The sequence below is a fragment of the Myxine glutinosa genome, chromosome 1 (genome assembly GCF_964187855.1).
Source record: "Myxine glutinosa chromosome 1, kmMyxGlut1.1, whole genome shotgun sequence".
Lineage (NCBI taxonomy): Eukaryota > Metazoa > Chordata > Myxini > Myxiniformes > Myxinidae > Myxine > Myxine glutinosa.
Window position 1 is genome coordinate 280,734,780 of NC_136261.1, and position 18,604 is coordinate 280,753,383.

Sequence of the window (18,604 nt, forward strand, 5' to 3'; positions counted from 1 at the left end):
TGATCTGTTAAACTATAGATCATACATGTGGTGACATTTTGAGGAGCTAGGGTCTAGCATGTGAAAAGTCATTTCAGTTTTGTACACTTTCACATCGTCATCACGTAACTTGAAAGTGTCCCATCACAATACGAAAAGCTAGTGTAAGATGTACCAGTAGATACAAAACGAGCCCGTACATTTCATGACACTATGTTGCCAATACACCGTTTTACTTGCAGTAAAAACCAAATGTATATTTAAAAACACAATTATTAGATAACCATTCCCTATGGCCTATGCAGTGGGAGAGGGGTTTTGTAAGTGTGTGTGTGTGTGTGTGTGTGTGTGTGTGTGTGTGTGTGTGTGTGTGTGTGTGTTTGTATTGGGTGGACGTATTAGCTTCACACATTCCTGAAGTAAAAAGGGGAAAAAAGCCACTGTAATGGTGCTGTGTGTCAGTCAAGTAGTGAGTGAGTCTGCATTGGTTTAGAGATCAACTATAGTCTATATACCACAGCAAGGCTCTGCATTGTTAATTGCTCTGTATTATTATACTTTTTTTGTTCTACCCCTTTAACCTGTTGTTGGTCCACCAGATTCCACTTTGCTTACCAATTCTTCCATGAATCTTGACCTATGTAGTGATTATTTTCTCGACTTTACATTGTAAGCAACAACCTACCAGTAAGGTAAAATGCAACTTGAAGTGGGTTTTGTTTCTATATAGGTAAAGGGAACAACAGGACAAAGGGGAAACGCCAGCAGCAGGACATTGGGAGAAAGTCGACGGAGAAGGAAAACCAAAGGATGCAGGTAACGATGAGTGGTAGGGAAGGAAGTAAGGAATGGACAAGATGGATTCGTAAGCAAAGTTTTTGGAGGGGTGGGGGTGGTTTAACGGGTGTAGAAAAGATCATGGTTTTGGATGGGGGATGACTGGAGATGGTGGTGAACAGCTGTCTTGAAGACCTGGAGGGAAGAATGAGATTGAAGAGCGTGTGGAAGGTGGTTCCGCAGGCAGGAAAAAGAGGAATAAATGAGTGGAGGTGAGCAGTGGTTCTGGGGAATCAGCAAAGGATGAATCCACATCTGAAATTAGACCGACAGGCATCACCTATTTGTTTTACAGTTAGAACCCAATTGGCCTCTAAAGCCAGCCACTAACTGAGAATCCTCCATTGTGCCAAGTCTTTCATTGGCATCTCAAAATTTCGAACAACTTATAATGCCTTCATCTGCAACTCGATGGATTACTGTTCGCCCCCTTTGGGCCCTGCCTGATCACATTTTGCACTTACTGATGCCATGTAAACCAAGGCCCTCAAAATCATTGGAATCTGTTACTGTTACTCCCGCATTGCAGACAGATCAGTGTCTTCGACTGCCTTCTTCCTGGTCTTGCATCCCTTGCCCTTTCCATGCTCTGTCACCTCCAGGTTTTTCCAGGACACATGTGGTCTGCCAATAAACAACGTCTGGTGAAACTCCCAAAATCCAGGTTCACTGCTCACCTCCACTCATTTGTTTCTGTATTCTCTCACCTGGAGAACGAACTTCCTCAGTCTGTTCAATCCCGTTCTTCCCCCCAACTACCAGGGCTACAAGATGGTTGTTCACCACTTCCTCAGGTCATCTCCCATACATACTGAAGACATTTACAACCCTCAGTAACCCTCCCCTAGCACAAGCTTCCTTTCAGTTGTGTATTTTCTCCTCTCCAACCAACCAGCCAACACCAGGCCATTGTGTTTCGTTCCACTGTTTCATCGTCCTCCCTCCCCCTACCTCTTCATCAAGCCCCCTACTTGCTGATTTTCAGCTCGATGCCATGGGGACTATGTGTGGTCTGTGAGATTCTTGGGGAAATGGGAGGACTTCTGTTCTGAATGAATGAATGAATGATCGTTTTAAGGCCATTTTCCCCGCTAGAGCGGGGGTTAGCCTTGCGGGCCCCATGACAATCATGGTTCCCTGTTTGAGGCAATGTTTTTATGGCCGGATGCCCTTCCTGACGCCAACCCTTAGTTGCCTCTTACGATGCGTAGGGATACAGTGTACCTATTCTAAACCGGGGTACACACCGGGATCATTCATCCCAGCAAGCTGGTACTCAATTTGCCGACCTCGGAAGGATGACAGGCTGAGTCAACCCCCCTGGTGTTAATTTAGCGATCGACCGGGATTCGAACCCAGGATCCTAGGATCCAAAGCCGGCACCCTAACCGCTAAGCCAACACCAGGCTCTGTTCTCTTGCGTCATATTAATCTTTTGATCTCAAATACTTGGATACGTAAGCAAAGTTTTGGGAGGGGTGGGGATGGTTTAACGGGTGTAAAATCAAGTTTATTGAGCTTGTTCACCCAAGTGTCCTTCCCCCCCTCCTCTTGTTTTCATTTTCCCCCATAACACAATCTTTCTCGCTTTCTTCCTTGTTCTGTTATCCTCTGTGTTCCAGTTCTTCCATGGGCCTTGACTTTATATAAAAAAGAAAATAAAAAGATGCATGCATATTGGCAAAAATGTATGTTAATATGAGAGTAAACAGGAAAGAATAGTTTGGTAACAAGCCAAAGCCGAAAAGTAAAGAAGAAGACAGGTCTTTCATTATAAAACCACCTTTAGAGGCCATTTGCGGGGGTTGGCCTTTTTCGGGAACCGTGGTTGTTGTTGTTTTTTGGTCCCCTTTCTGAAGCAATGTTTTACGGCTGGATGCCCTTCCTGACGCCAACCCTTTTTGCCGCCTTTAACGACAAACAGGGAATTACCAGTGAACTGGTACTCAATTAGCCGACCTCGGAAGGATGACAGGCTGAGTCAACCCCCCTGGCGTTAATTCAGCGATCGACCGGGATTCAAACCCAGGATCCATGACAGGCTGAGTCAACCCCCCTGGCGTTAATTCAGCGATCGACCGGGATTCAAACCCAGGATCCTGGGATCCTAAGCCGGCACCCTAGCCGCTAGCCCAACACCAGGGTTAAACGCTTTCATTCAGGGACGCTTTCATTCAGGGAGTGTGTATATATATATATATATATATATATATATATATATATATATATATATATATATATATATATATATATATATATATATATATATATATATATATATATATATATGTATGTATATATATGTATATATATATATATATATATATATATATATATATATATATATATATATATATATATATAAATATATATATATATATATATATAGATATATTGTAACGAATTTGAGAAGTGTAATGGATTTGAGAAGTGTAACGAATTTGAGAAGTGTAACAATTTTGAGAAAGTGTAACGAATGTGAAAAGTATGGTTTTGTTGTGTGTAACTGACCTTCGTAATGTAAAGAATGGTCGCAGCTCGTCCTCTTAGTTAATTTCATAAACCTACACACAGGACACCATATATCCTTTTAAATAGTTAGTCCCTTATTCTCTGTCGGCTAAGGATGTGTTTCCCACTAGTTTGACTCTTCATTGCACCGAATTAAATAAGAGTAGGCCCTCCGACGCCCCATGGCAGCTTCCAAGTGCCAGGTTTGCCACTTTGTTGCAATTGACACTTTAGGCACTTTGCTGCATTTTCATCTGCCGTCCACTTTGCAGCATTTGACTCCATTACGCACGAGGTAACGACGAAGAAGAAAGGCGGGTCTCCACCTCGTCATAGAGGGGAGGAGTAAGTCGGCCCCGCTCATCCAACCCAGAACGAGGGGTTTGGCATGAGAGGGCGGAGCGAGAACGCTTGGGGGAGGTTCGCCAAGGGTGAAGGGCGGGGCCTATATAACCCGCCGCGGGACGCTCCCCAAAAAAGATGAGCTTTTACGGAGATGGGTCCAGGAGATGTGCTGGAGACGAGCAGGTGTGACCGAGCCGCCGTGAGGCGTGCCGCGCAGCAGGAAAAGCGGACCGGGGCAATGCAAGGAGCGCACGAGGCAGCAGTACGGAGAAAGGAACTTCGCCCGCGCACTTTGGGACCAAAGCTCGGCTTCTTGACGGCGGTGCCTTCTGGCCCGACCGTGCCCAGTACCCGCTGAACCTTCCTTGCCTCTAAAAGCCACCCATCTCCAAGCCATTCCTTCCTGCCTGCATTTCCCCATGTAAGTGTGATCGTCCGTCTGTCTTTCACGTTGTCCTGGGGTTTATTAATTAAGCTTGTATAGGTAAGCTAATGATTTCACTGTGTGTCTGCTCCTTCCATTTTCTGTATATAACCAACTGCTCTCTTTGCCTTGGCTTGTGTAAATAATTAATAAAACCTGTTATTCCTCCATACGTCTTCTTCTTCTTCCTCTTTACATTCGGTCACTTCAGAGGTTTCCAAATTGAATAGCTGTGGCGCGATACGGCCAACGTTTGAGTGAATCGGGTGAATCGGGGAAACTGTTAGGTCGCGGTGCCTCCGCTCGGCAAACATTACATCCTTAACCGCGGACCGTAACAATATATATATATATCTATATATATATCTATGTATATATCTATATATATATCTATATATATATCTATATATATATATATATCTATATATATATATATATATATATATATATCTATATATATATATATATATATCTATATATATATATATATCTATATATATATCTATATATATATATATCTATATATATATATCTATATATATATCTATATATCTATATATCTATATATATATCTATATATCTATATATATATATCTATCTATATATATATATATCTCTATATATCTATATATATCTATATATATATCTCTATATATCTATATATATATATATATATATATATATATATATATATATATATATATATATATATATATATATATATATATATATATATATATATATATATATATATATATTTGTATATTTTACATAGTCAAGGACTTTGCACAACAGAGAAAAGTCGGTGGCGGCGTCTGCCTTTGGAGGCCAACTTTAAAATGTGGCTTACCCAAGACTTTGAGTGAATTAACTTCTTCAAGAGGGTTGTTGAGAAAGTAAATGGGAGGGTTTGCAGTACGGTCCTTTTGGAGAGAGAAAGTGGGATTTCTTATGGTTAAAAGACATATTCCAAGTGTTTGACTAGGTTGTGATTTTGTGAAGGTCTGAAGAGAGGGAGAGGCTGCAGACTGCCTGTCAGAAGGATGAGGGATGTCCGACAAAAGGCAGAGCGTGGAGTCATCAGCAAAGACATAAAGAGGATTTTCCAGAGAGTCAGGGAGATCATTGATGAAGATTATGAATAGGATGGGGCCTAGAACACTGAAATGGGCACTCCAGCCTTGACAGGGAGAGAAGAAGAAAGGATTAAATGCATGGAATGGTCTCCCCAGAAAGGCAGTAGTAGCAGGACCAGTGGACAGGTTTAAATTGGAATTAGATATACTAGGGCATGCCCGTACGTGGGTGCCCGTTCCTTGCCAAAAAAAAAAAAAAACGCTACCCGTACGCTCTACCCCGCCCGTACGCCCGTACACAAAAAAAACAACGCTCTTCGCTTCCGCCCTTCGCTCTGACTGAATTGGGAGAAATAATGCGCATAAGAAATCGAGAAATTATTATTTTCTCCGGAAGAAATCGAATTACGAACCGTAATGGCGCACGCGCTCGGCTCGGCTCGCTCTCACAACCGCAACAACGCGTTCTGTGACTGGCTGCCGGAAGTGCAGTCTTCACTGTCCGGAAGGTCGCAAATCGCAGTTACGATGAATCGCAAATTAGTTTTAATTAGTTTTAAAACATAGTTTAACGGCAACATAGTTTTCCAACGTGAAATAAATGAATACGCTCTCAAATGTGCCGTCCGAGGCAGAGTCTGTTCGCCACGTTCGGCACACGTGATAGCTCGCTGCTCTCTGATTGGTTGAATCGTTTTTTGGACATAGCTCGGTAACTACTTCTCCGATTAATATGAAACCTTGAAAAGGCACATCCTCGGGTCCCCAGCAATATACCTGGCAAGTTTAAAGTATATCGGACCCGTGGTTGTCGAGAAACAGCGGTCACAGACATACAGACATACAAACATACAAACATACAAACATACACACAGAGATTACTGGAATTATAGATAGATTATACTATTATAGGTACCTAGAAGCATGAGGGATGGAGGGTTATATGGATTTGTATGTAGCCAAGGCAGGAATGGTATATAGGCAAGGTTTGAATATATTGTTACATTTGTGGGGGTAGGTAATGAAATACCTTAGTGAAGTCAGGATTGTGTAAATTAGCATGGACGAAAGAAGTAGCCCACCTCGATGTAACTAAGTAGGGAATCAGTATAGAATAAGATCCTATATGTGTCTCCATATGAGTGGTGGAGCTATGCTAATTAGGTCGGGCATAAGGTCCCGGTGTGTACCCCGGTGATCCCGGTGAATGATCCCGGTGTGTACCCCGGTTTAGAATAGGTACACCGTGTCCCTGCGCATCGTAAGAGGCGACCAAGGGTTGGCGTCTGGAAGGGCATCCGGCCATAAAAACATTGCCTCAAACAGGGAACCATGATTGTCATGGGGCCCGCAAGGCTAACCCCCGCTCTAGCGGGGAAAATGGCCTTAAAACGATCATTCATTCATTTCATATACAGACTTGGCATTTAATATGGAATATTTTTTTTTCTTGACGGGTTTACTTTCTTAACTCAGTATATCAATCTGGTGAGTTTCTTTTACACTTTGGTGATTTATTTGTTAAAAGAACCATGTCACTGATTGTCTGTCGCAGCAAGAAGTCAACAACAGGATTATATCACAGGGGGCGTGGCAAAATGTACGGACAGGTGCATTTGACTATTGGCTTCACAGTCGGGTATACAAGGGTTGTTGCGTTCTGTATTAGTGGAAAACAACTGCTGCACGTCTCCAAAAGTCATTGCCGCTTCCTCTGGAGATGGTCCGTCAACTCGACAATGCTGTTTGTCATGGAGTGGTGGCTTTACGACATTACAGCATGAAAACCGTGCTATTGCTCGGCAGTATGGCATCACTCAAGGTCAGGTGTCAAAGATCCTGAAACAAAATGCTCAGAGGGGTGTCCCTACTCCAATACCGAGGCCAGGACGTCCCCGCAGAACCACAAGGAGGGATGATCGCCAGCTGCACCGGTTAGCCTGCAATGGCCGTACCAAGTCAGCTAATCGGCTTAGGGCTGAGTGGCAGCAACTGACAAATGTGCCTGTATCCAGAAGGCTAGTCAACCAACGACTGGTTCAAGCAGGCTATCGTGCCAGGTGTCCCCTGAGAAAGCCACGCCTGACCAGACAACACAGCCAGCGCCGATTGCAGTGGGCCAGAGAGCACCGTCAATGGCAGCCAGGACACTGGAATCACGTGACCTTCAGTGACGAGTCTAGATTTCTGGTCTATCGTCAAGATGGCCGCATCCGAGTGCACAGACAAGTGCATGAAGCCCACAACAAAGATTGTATCGTGCCAAGAGTCCAAGCTGGAGGTGGTGGGGTGACCGTTTGGGCTGCTTTTCATGCAGGGGGCAAAACTGACCTGGTTGTTCTGAATGGAAACCTGAACCAGTTCAAGTACAGGGTCATTCTGGAAGAAACATTGCTTCCATTTGCTCGTGCAGCCTTTCGAGGAAACTTTGTCTTCCCAGATGACAATGCACGGCCTCATCGTGCTCACATGATCCAACACTTTCTTGCTGACCGTGGTGTAGAGCATATGGAGTGGCCTGCCATGTCACCGGATATGAATCCCACAGAGAACTTGTGGGCAGAATTAACGCGTCAAATCGACAACTTGGACCAGCAGCCTACCTCTGTGCATGAATTGCAGCAGGCTATTGTCACTGCATGGCAAGCGATTCCTGTCCAAACCTTGGCAAATCTCGTGAACAGCATGCCTCGACGTGTACGTGCCCTCCTGAATGCTCGTGGGGGTTACACGGAGTACTGAACTGTAATTTTACTGTCCGTAATGCCAGTCATAATTTAGCTTTTGTTTTTGTTGAAAAAAAATTTGGCTAATGTGCAAAATAAAGAGATACTTCTGGAAAACGTACAGAAGTTTAACACAGTATTGTCCGTGAATTGACTTCGATATCAGTTTACATCACTTTCAAGGATCAATTTATTTGCTTCGAAATGTCAAATGTGGTTTTTGTTTCTTTTGAAGGTCACATTAACAAAATCTAGAATAATTTCAACATAATTCCAATGAACTTTTGGTTCTAAGTCATCTTGAAAAGTAAGTTCACCCCCACAAAAAAAATATTCCATATTAAATGCCAAGTCTGTATAAGGATAATCCCCAGTGTGTAATTGCCCCTGTGATTTTTCCCTTCTGTTTCATTTCATCAAAACTCGGCCAGCCAAGCAATCGGCCCCATTGTTACAACAACGGCATTCGCACCGTCATGCTGAAAGTATAACCGGACATTACGATCGGGCAAGTAAATTCCGCCCCACGACCGCCGACGTCATCCAAACATTCCCGAAGGGAGATTAGACTCCGACTTGATGACTCATAATGGAGAAACCACGCCCTGAGCTTCGTGAGTGGTTAAGAAGCCATGGAGTGATGAACGGAGCTTGGTGATTGGACAGAGTGTGACGTCAGCGGTGGAATATTCCAGAGTTAAGAGAGTAAAGAAAGAAGCCGTCTCACCATCTTGGTCTCTCTTGTCCTGAAATTGGTTGTGGGCGATCGCATCTATCTTTCTCTTTTTGTCTTGGTCACACTGGCAAACGGCTGCGTCTCGGGCCGTGTCCGTTCGTGAAGCTTTGGATAGTGGAGGGAGGAGGAAGAGGAAGACGTCTCGCCCTTACTAATAATTATCGTGCCTCGGTCACGCGAGCAAACGGTCGGTTTTTTTGGCCTCGTGTGCACCTGCGGAGACGTTCCGGAGCTTTGGTGGAACTTTTGCGATCGTGAGGAGGAGAAATAAGGCAGCGGTTTGCTGAGTGAGCTCTTGGCGCGTCGGTCAGAAGGCGACAAGAGCGGGAGACCGGCCACACAAAATCCCTTCACGTTCGTGGCTATTTTTGATTTATTGATTAATCAAATAATAGATTAATTATTTAATTATTCAATTAATGACTTCATTAATTACTTTTTTTAAAGTTACAGATTCGGATGAAATGGTGGTTTAGGTATTCTATTCGCCAATTGATAAATTATTTCATTATTTTATGATTATTATTTATTTATTTTCATTATTAATCACTTTTTTCTTTTCTTTCTCATCTGGGCAATATCTCAGGCACCTTTTGAGCTAAGAGGCTAATATTTGGACATGACAGTGACCAATTGATGTGGCTATAAGGGATATTTTTGATTTATTGATAAAGCAATTAATTATTTATTGATTAATCAATTAATTATTTTTTTTGATTAATGCCTTATCTATCTATAATTCCAGTAATCTCTGTCTGTCTGTACGTTTGTTTGTCTGTGACCGCTGTTTCTCGACAACCACGGGTCCGATATACTTTTAACTTGCCAGGTATATTGCTGGGGACCCGAGGATGTGCCTTTTCAAGGTTTCATATTAATCGGACAATTACTTACCGAGCTATGTCCAAAAAACGATTCAACCAATCAGAGAGCAGCGAACGATCGCGTGTGCCGGCGCTGCGAATGGACCAAACCATTCCATGTAAATAGAGGGGGGGGGGGGGTTCTGTGGTCGTTGCGAATGGACGAAACCATTTCATGTAAATAGAGGGGGGGGATTGTCACTGTACTCGCAAGCCGTTCGCCGTTCGCTTTGGCGTTGCGAATGGACCAAACCATTTCATGTAAATAGAGGGGGGGGATATAATTTTAGATAGATATATAGTACGGGCATATATATAGTACGGGCATGCCCTAGTCTATCTATAATTCCAGTAATCTCTGTGTGTATGTTTGTATGTTTGTATGTTTGTATGTATGTATGTATGTATGTTTGTCTGTGACCGCTGTTTCTCGACAACTACCGGTCCGATATACTTTAAACTTGCCAGGTATATTGCTGGGGACCCGAGGATGTGCCTTTTCAAGGTTTCATATTAATCGGACAAGTAGTTACCGAGCTATGGCGATTTAGCCGTTCGCCGTTCGCTTTGGCGTTGCGAATGGACCAAACCATTTCATGTAAATAGAGGGGGGGGGTTCTGTGGTCGTTGCGAATGGACCAAACCATTTCATGTAAATAGAGGGGGGGGATTGTCACTGTACTCGCAAGCCGTTCGCCGTTCGCTTTGGCGTTGCGAATGGACCAAAACATTTCATGGACCAAACCATTTCATGTAAATAGAGGGGGGGGGGGGGGATTGTCACCGTACTCGCACCCACGTACCCACGTACGGGCATTGCACCCACGTACGGGCATGCCCTAGTTTAATTAAATTTCAATAAGTTACAGCTTCAGATGAAGCACGAGTGGTTTAGTTATGCTATTAGCTAATTGAGTAAGAAAATATTTTATGATAATCTTTTATTGATTTTAATTATGCAATTAATCAATCAAATACTGTGCACCTCTCCCTCCAAATACAGTTTCTATGAGCTACACGGCGGTATTGCCAGGCGCCGGAGGATATTTAATTATTTGGCATGGGGGCGGTGTACTTTGAATGTATCTGTACTTGTTTGTTTGTTTGTTTGTTTGTTTGTTTGTCTGGGCAATATCTCAGCCATCCTTTGAGCTAGGAAGCCGAAATTTCGGCACAATGGTGAGCAGTTATTTGTCAAAAACGATATTTTTTGTTTTTTGATTAATCAATTAATTGATGAGTTATTTAATTATTAGCGATTAATTAAGTACTTATACATTTCCTTTCTCTTCTGGCCATTATCTCAGGCACCTTTTGAGTTAGGAAGCTGATATTTGGACATGCCAATGACAAGTGATTTGGCTGCAAAGGCTATTTTTAATTTATTGATTAATCAATTACTTAATTAATCGATTAATTATTTAATTATTCGATTAATGACTAAAAAATTATTTTTTTAAAGTTACAGATTCTGATTAAATGGTGGTGGTTTATGTGTTATATTAGCGAATTGATTAATTATTATTATTTTCTATGATTATTATTTATTTATTTTCATTATTAATTATTTATTTATTTTATTGTTCATCTGGGCAATATCTCGGGCACTTTTTGAGCTAGGAAGCTGATATTTGGACATGACAATGGCCAAGTGATTTGGCTGTAAAGGGTATTTTTGATTTATTGATTAATTAATTAATCGCTTAATTATTTAATTATTCGATGAATGACTTAATTTTTTTTTTTAAGTTACAATTTCAGATGAAATGGTGGTGGTTTATGTATTATATTAGCCAATTGATTAACTATTTAATTTTTTTATGATTAATATTTATTTATTTTCATTATTAATCATTTATTTATTTTCTTTCTCATCTGGGCAATATCTCAGGCACCTTTTGAGCTGGGAAGCTAATATTTGACATGAATGATGACAGTGACCAGGTGATGTGGCTATAAAGTATATTTTTGATTTATTGATTAATCATTTAATCGATTAATTATTTAATGATTAATCAATTAATTATTTAATTTTTTTATTAATGACTTATTTAATTACATTTCTAAAAGATACATCTTCGGATGAAGCACTAGTGGTTTAGTTATGCTATTAGCCAATTGATTAAGAAAATATTTTATGATAACCTTTTATTGATTTTAATTATGAAATTAATCAATCAATTATTGTACACCTCTCCCTCCCAACGCACTCTCTATGAGCTGCACTGCGGTATTGCCGGGCGCCAGAGGCGCCCCGGCAATGCCGCGCTGTAGGATATTTAATTATTTGGCATGGGGTGGTGTACTTTGAATGTATCTTTACTTGTTTGCATTTATCTTCATTAAATCGTTTATTGTTGCATTTTATCCTTTTGGTCTTGTCTCGTTTCTTTGTGGGTTGAGGAATACAACCCGGTGTCGGCCGTCCATCTCAGGTAAGGCTTCGATCCCTTCACCACGCGCGCCAGAAATAATCCCGCCAAGTTCGGGCATACGCCTCGGAGTTAAAGCTCGTTTCGGCTATTCGTTATCAGAGATCTTAATCTGATTGTTTACAATATGATTGTTTTGTTTGATTGTTTTGTTGTACAATATGATTGTTTACATGTGTAGTGAATGTGTGGTCTGTGAGAGGGTCTCCACAATATGTGAATAAACCTCCACTTCATCCCCCATCCAGCAATCGCCCTCCTCTCTAAAAACAAAACAAATAAAAAGAAGCACGCAGGTGATATCCCTGTCCCTGCCTCATGTTCTCCTCCCCGATTCTTCTCTTTCCACCCACACCACACCCCAGTAAAATCAATCAATAAACTCATACATTAAATGAATGGGATGTGGATAAAGGTCACACACACACCACACACCACACACCACACACCACACACACACACACACACACACACACACACACACACACACACACACACACACACACACACACACACACACACACACACTGCTTACCTAAAATTGGGGAACTGGAGGGGACGGAATTTGCAAAGCCCTAGTGTTCTACAATGGTTAAACATACGTAGAAAGTATACAGTATGTATAGAAATATGAAGAAATAAAAGTTGACTTTCTGTACTCTTGCCTCATATTCACCATTTGATCTCAAATCCAAATTTCTTGAACACATAGCAATAATAACAAATTTGACTTCACTGTTCCAACACTTATGGAGGGCACTGTATATACGTATGTCCTAGCTGATGAAAAAAAAAAACATCTTGGACTTCTGATTCCCCCTCCTATGCTTTAGTACTTGGAAATTTCACCTGGAAACATGGCATCCTACAAGTGATTTACTGACAGCATGTTTCGCTCTTGGAGGGAGTGGGTGTTACTTCTACTAGTGATACAAATCCATCACAATTAATCATCTGGGGCTGACAGTGTGGCCTAGAGGTACACACACTGGCCTTTAAGCTGTCTAGCCTGGGTTCAAATCCCAAACCAGCTATAAACTGTCATCCTGGTGTTTCACAGGCAGGACGATTCATCAGTGTGTGTGCTGGCCCTCGGATGGCCGCCAAACAGCCACCCCATCTGCCAGCATTCGTTGGTGGCCGTTAAAGATCCCACGGTGTTCTATTGCGAAGAGTAGGCGAGCCATCACCAGTACAATGAACAAATTACAAATTACTGCCGTAACCCTATGCTGCAAATTAATGAATGAATGAATATTATGCTGCAAATTAATGAAGAAGATTAATAATCTCATCGTATTATTATCGATATATTCAACTTTGCTAAACATTTTTACCATCACTGTTAACATGTTTAACTTTGCTAAAAAAAATTACATTACTTTGAATTTTAAAAGTTACAATTTTCCTCACAATGTCCCAATTATCACTGATCGATGAATGGCAAAGACCTCATCGGGACACATTTGAGCTGCTTTCATTTTAAAGTCCACGCTCCACAATGAAGTATGTCTCCAATCTGCATTACCCTCACTTTTTTTTGGTTCCCACTCCCCTCCCCACTTACAGAAGCAAGGCTCCATTCAGTGTGTTTGGTTGTGAGAACAATATAATATAGTGAGGAGACTGGCTTCCGGCATCTCTCTCCATGAAATGGGGTGCATAAAGGCAATATAACAGAGTTATTTCACTGTATTTAGGTTGAAAAATATAACAATAACCACCTGTGACTCAAAGGGACATTATTCCTTTTAGAGCACACATGGTTGTTGTTGTTGTTGTTGGGTCCAGGAAATACGTCACATATTCCATGCATCCTCCAATGTTGAATGCACATACAAAGTTTCATTTAAAAATGTTTGAAAATGTGCCGGCAGTTTCACTTTTTGGAATATGTCCTTTCGACTCCTTTTGAGTACGCTCCCCTCCATTCCTTCCCCCTCTTTAAAGGGCACCACAGCCGACACTACTCGTGAGAAGGCCTAATGCCTTCTGTGTTTGTTTTGTGTTTGCTTAATAATCTTGTCTCCAACCCCTCACTCTCTGCACCCAACCAACTCCGTCGTACCCAACTGCTTCTGGAGTCTGTCTTTTGCACCTGAGAAGGCGGAGAAGTTTCGAGCAACCCTCAACTCTGATTCTGCAACTGGACCAGACGGCATCAGCTCACATGTCCTAAAAACGTGCTCTGCTGCTCTTGCACATTCTCTTTCCTGCTCTTTTCACCCTATAATTTGCACTTGGTTATCTTCCATCTGCTTGTAAATCAGCCAACATCACTGCATTACATAAAAGGGTGCAAAAAACTGATCCCCTTACCAAACGACCTATACGGTTACTTGCAATTATCAGCAAGGTTATATAATCCATGATCACAGTTTCATTGTTCAGGGCCTAGTCCAATTGTTCTCTCTCAGACTCTCTGGAACATCATCTATCTCATCAGATAGATCAAATAGATCATCAGATAGATCATCAGATAGAACAGACTCATCAACAATCTCTCAGACTCTCTGGAAAATCCTCTTTATCTCTTTGCTGTGACTGCACCCTCTGTTGTGACATCCCTTATCCCTCAGATAGGCAGGCAGCAGACTTTCTCTCTTTGTCTCTCTCTCTCTCTCTCTGTCTGTGTGTGTGTCTCTCTGTGTGTGTGTCTCTCTCTGTCTCGTTCTGTCTCTCTGTGAAAGGACCATCTGGCAAACCCTCCTATCTACTTTCTTAACAATCCTCTTAAGGAAGTTCACCATTCAAACTCCTAGGCCTCACTATCACCCATGATCTTTCTTGGGCAAACAACATTTCAAAATTAGCCTCCAAAGCCAGTCGCCAACTGGGCATCCTCCATCATACAAAGTCCTTCCTTAGCACACCTGAACCCCTATTCAAACAAGGCCTTTATCCGCAGCTTGATGGAGTATTGCTCTCCCCTCTGGGCTGGAAGCCCAGCCTCACATGTTGCTCAGCTTGATGCCGTCAAAACCAAGGCCTTCATGATCATTGGAATTTGGAATATCCCACGATGAAGCGAAGACTATAGACCTATCATTTTTCCCATCACAGATAAGTCAGTAGTGGGCTCGCCTTTTCTTGCCTCCTTTCTGGTCTTGCACCTTCTGCTCTTTTCATCCTTTGTTCCCTTCACCTCCTACCAACCGAGAATGAAGGTGTGGAGGTTGAAAGAGGTGACAGTGAGGGAGGCATTAAGAGAGAGGCTGAGTATGGCAGAGGATGATGTGGTTGAGCTCGATAGTGGTTGGATGTCAATGAAAGATAGTCTGTTTGGAGCCGTTGGTGAGGTATGTGGATTGACAAAAGGACCACCGAGGCACTTGGAAACATGGTGGTGGGATGATGACGTTGGAAAGAGGATTGACGAGACGAGGAATAAGTTCAAGGAGTGGCAGAAGGCGAAGGATACGGGGGCAGAAAAGGCAGAGCATGAAAGTTATAAGGCAGCCAGGAAGGCTGCAAAGAAAGAGGTAGCAAAGGCGCAGGAGGCATGCAGGAAAATGTTCGGAGAACGCTTGGATTCAGAAGAGGGTCAGAGAGCGGTATTCAGGATTGCAAAGCAGATAGCGAAAGAGAGGTGTGATGTGATGGGGGTGAGTTGCTTGAAGGATGAAGTGGGACAAATCGTTTTGGACCCAGATGGAATTAAAGGAAGATGGAAGAGATATATGGAAATGCTGTTGAATGCAGAGAATGAATGGGATGGCAAAATAGAGAGCAACCCACTTTTAGGACCGGCAGAGAAGATAACTGAGAAGGAAGTTGAGGAAGCGATAAAAGCAATGAAGAGTAGAAAAGCGGGAGGGCCGACGGGAGTTGTGGGAGATATGTTGAAGGCAGCAGGAAGTTGGGGTGTGAAGAGAATGACAGAGATCTGTAATCTGGTGATGAAAGAAGGCCACATTCCAGTGGATTGCGAACCGAGTACCCTCGTCCCTCTATACAAGGGGAAAGGTGACCCTCTGGACTGTGGCTCGTATCGAGCAATTAAGTTATTGGAGCATGGAATGCAGGTATTGGAAAGGGTGTTGGAGAGGAGGATAAGGAAGAAAGTGAAGATCAACGACATGCAGTTTGGATTCATGCCAGGAAGAGGAACAACAGACACGCTTTTTATTGTAAGGCAGTTGCAGGAGAAGTACATGGAGAAGAGGAAGAAGTTGTTTCTTGGATTTGTTGATCTGGAGAAAGCATTCGATAGGGTTCCACGCGAAGTAGTGACATGGGCATTGACAAAGTTAAGAGTGGAGGAATGGTTGATCAGAGAAGTGATGGCAATGTACGAGAGAGCACGCACAGCTGTAAGGACGAATGATGGGAACAATGGTGAGTTTGAGGTGAAGGTGGAAGTGCATCAGGGGTCGGTACTAAGTCCACTACTATTTGTAGCTGTGATGGAGGTGCTGGCTCAGAACGTAAAGGAGGGTTTACCGTGGGAGTTGTTGTATGCAGATGATCTGGTGTTGATTGCAGAAAGTATGGCTGGACTGACAGAGAAGATGAACAAGAGGAAGGAATGTATTGAGACAAAAGGTCTGAAGGTGAATATAGGAAAGACGAAGGCGATGGCAAGTGGTAAAGCACGTGGTGAGGTGGAGAGAACTGGGAAGTGACCGTGTGCTGTGTGCAGGAAGGTTGTCGGAGTGAACTCCATTCAATGTACAATGTGTGATGAGTGGGTTCATCAAAATGTAGTGGTTTGAGAGGGTCATTAACCAGTGTGGCAGCTACATTCAAGTCTAAGGTGTGCACAGAGGGATCTGCAGATGGAGGAAATGTTGAGTTGGATCTTGGAGACGGCGTGAAGCTGGAAGGTGTGAAAACATTTTGCTACCTCGGAGACATGCTGAATGGAGAAGGTGGATCAGATTCGGCAACGGTTGCTGGAGTGAGATGTGCATGGAAGAAGTTTCGGGAACTGAATGGCGTGCTGATGAGGAGGGGAGTGTCGTTGAAGCTGAAGGGAAAGGTGTATGCTGCATGTGTGAGAAGTGTTATGATTTATGGGAGCAAGACATTGAACGTAGAGCAGCAACAAAGGAAAGGGTGGAAATGCGAATGGTTCGGTGGATGTGCGGAGTATCGTTAAGAGAGAGGAAGAGAAATGATGAATTGCAAAAGATGATGGGAATAGAGCCTGTGATTGATGCTGTGAAGAGAAACAGGTTGAGATGGTTTGGTGATGTGTTGAGGAAGGATGAAAGTGACTGGTTGGGAAGAGTGATGGAAATGAATGTAGAAGGAAGTAGAGGACGGGAAGACCGAGAAATAATTGGCTAAAGATGGTCGAAGAAGAAATGCGGGCAAGGGGAGATGTAGAAAATCGGGCAAAATGGAGAAGATTGTCATGGGGCCCGCAAGGCTAACCCCCGCTTCTAGTAGGGAAAATGGCCTTAAAATACCTGTTGTTGTATTAGATAAACACACTTCGGCGATAGGCGATTCACTTAAACGGGTGATCCTCGCACGATTAGCGATTCTACACACGTATAATTCTTAAACGAGTTTCGTAAATTCGCCCAATCAGTTTCTTCGCCAAAGCGGATGTTCGTTGGTTGCCTCGATTGAATTCAATCGAGTGCAAAACACCTCCAGATTTTTTTTAAATACTTTTTTATTTTGTTAAAATAAACGCTTGGGAAGTTGCTTGTGGCAGACTAGTTGACAACTGCCGGAGATACTAATGAAAACCCAGCATATAAAGCCATGAACAAGATTTTCATATCACGACACATACCTTCGTCGTAAGCGAGGTGGGGTTCCACAGCGAGAGGGGTGGAAATGGCGAGGGGGTCGAACGCCAAGTCCTCTCCTGTGAGGCCCCCCCTCCCAAGGCTGCATGTCCAAATCTGAGGGGTGATGGAAGTTCAGGCAGAGGAAGTGGCAGTGGAGGAAGGAGGGACATATGAAGTCTTTAAGAAATGAATGCAGACAATGGACAAATTGGTGAAGGAGAATAAAACAAGAAGGAATGAAAAAGGGTTGTAAGAGAAGCAAGACATTAGTTGGTACAGTAAGGAAATGACAAGTGCAAATACCATAGTTGTGCATGATGCTCATTTTTAGGAGTCTCAGAGGCCAAGGCTACAAGTGTAGCAGTCGCTGAGATAACTCGACAGTAACGCAGAGATTACGGTCAAGACAAGTTTTTTTTTTGTCCACATGGATAGAAACTTATGGAGGAGTTTGTACAATGAATCACATGAAAGATAAGGGCAGTAAAACACAATGGACAAATTAACAGAATTCAATGGAATGTGTGAGCAGTACCAAGAACGATTCTCCATCTTTGTATCATTTCAAAATAATAGCTTCTCTGTTCAGATGGTACAGACAGGTCAGCATAAAGTCCGAACAACTTTGTGGACTCAGTCTAAATCAAAATAAAAACAGATATGAAATTCAGAACACAAGTCTGCTTCCTCCTTCATTATCTGTCTTTGGTGGGATTAATGGATTGAAATCAGGTAGACAATTGATGTTGGCTGAATTAACATTGAATCATCACTTACTGATCAAGTGACCTGATTAATTGGATTCTGACATTCAGCCAAGGTGATCTTGGTCTTGGATACAATGTCATATTGCATTCAGCTTTCATAAGCAGAAAAACTCACTTCAGCTGTTGAACCTGTCAAACATGGAAGCCAAGAGGAGTGAATA

The 18,604-nt window shown here is 42.5% G+C and overlaps 1 protein-coding gene across 1 annotated transcript in view; it reads right to left on the reverse strand.

The window, feature by feature from the left end:
- Positions 1–18,135, reverse strand: part of LOC137438177 (E3 ubiquitin-protein ligase RNF38) — a 43,811-nt gene extending 25,676 nt beyond the window's left edge. The window contains 2 exon segments of the mRNA XM_068133192.2: positions 17,679–17,790; positions 17,980–18,135. Coding sequence (XP_067989293.2) covers positions 17,679–17,790; positions 17,980–18,001 — 134 coding nt within the window. The 5' untranslated portion in view covers positions 18,002–18,135.
- Between the last annotated feature and the right edge of the window lie 469 nt (positions 18,136–18,604).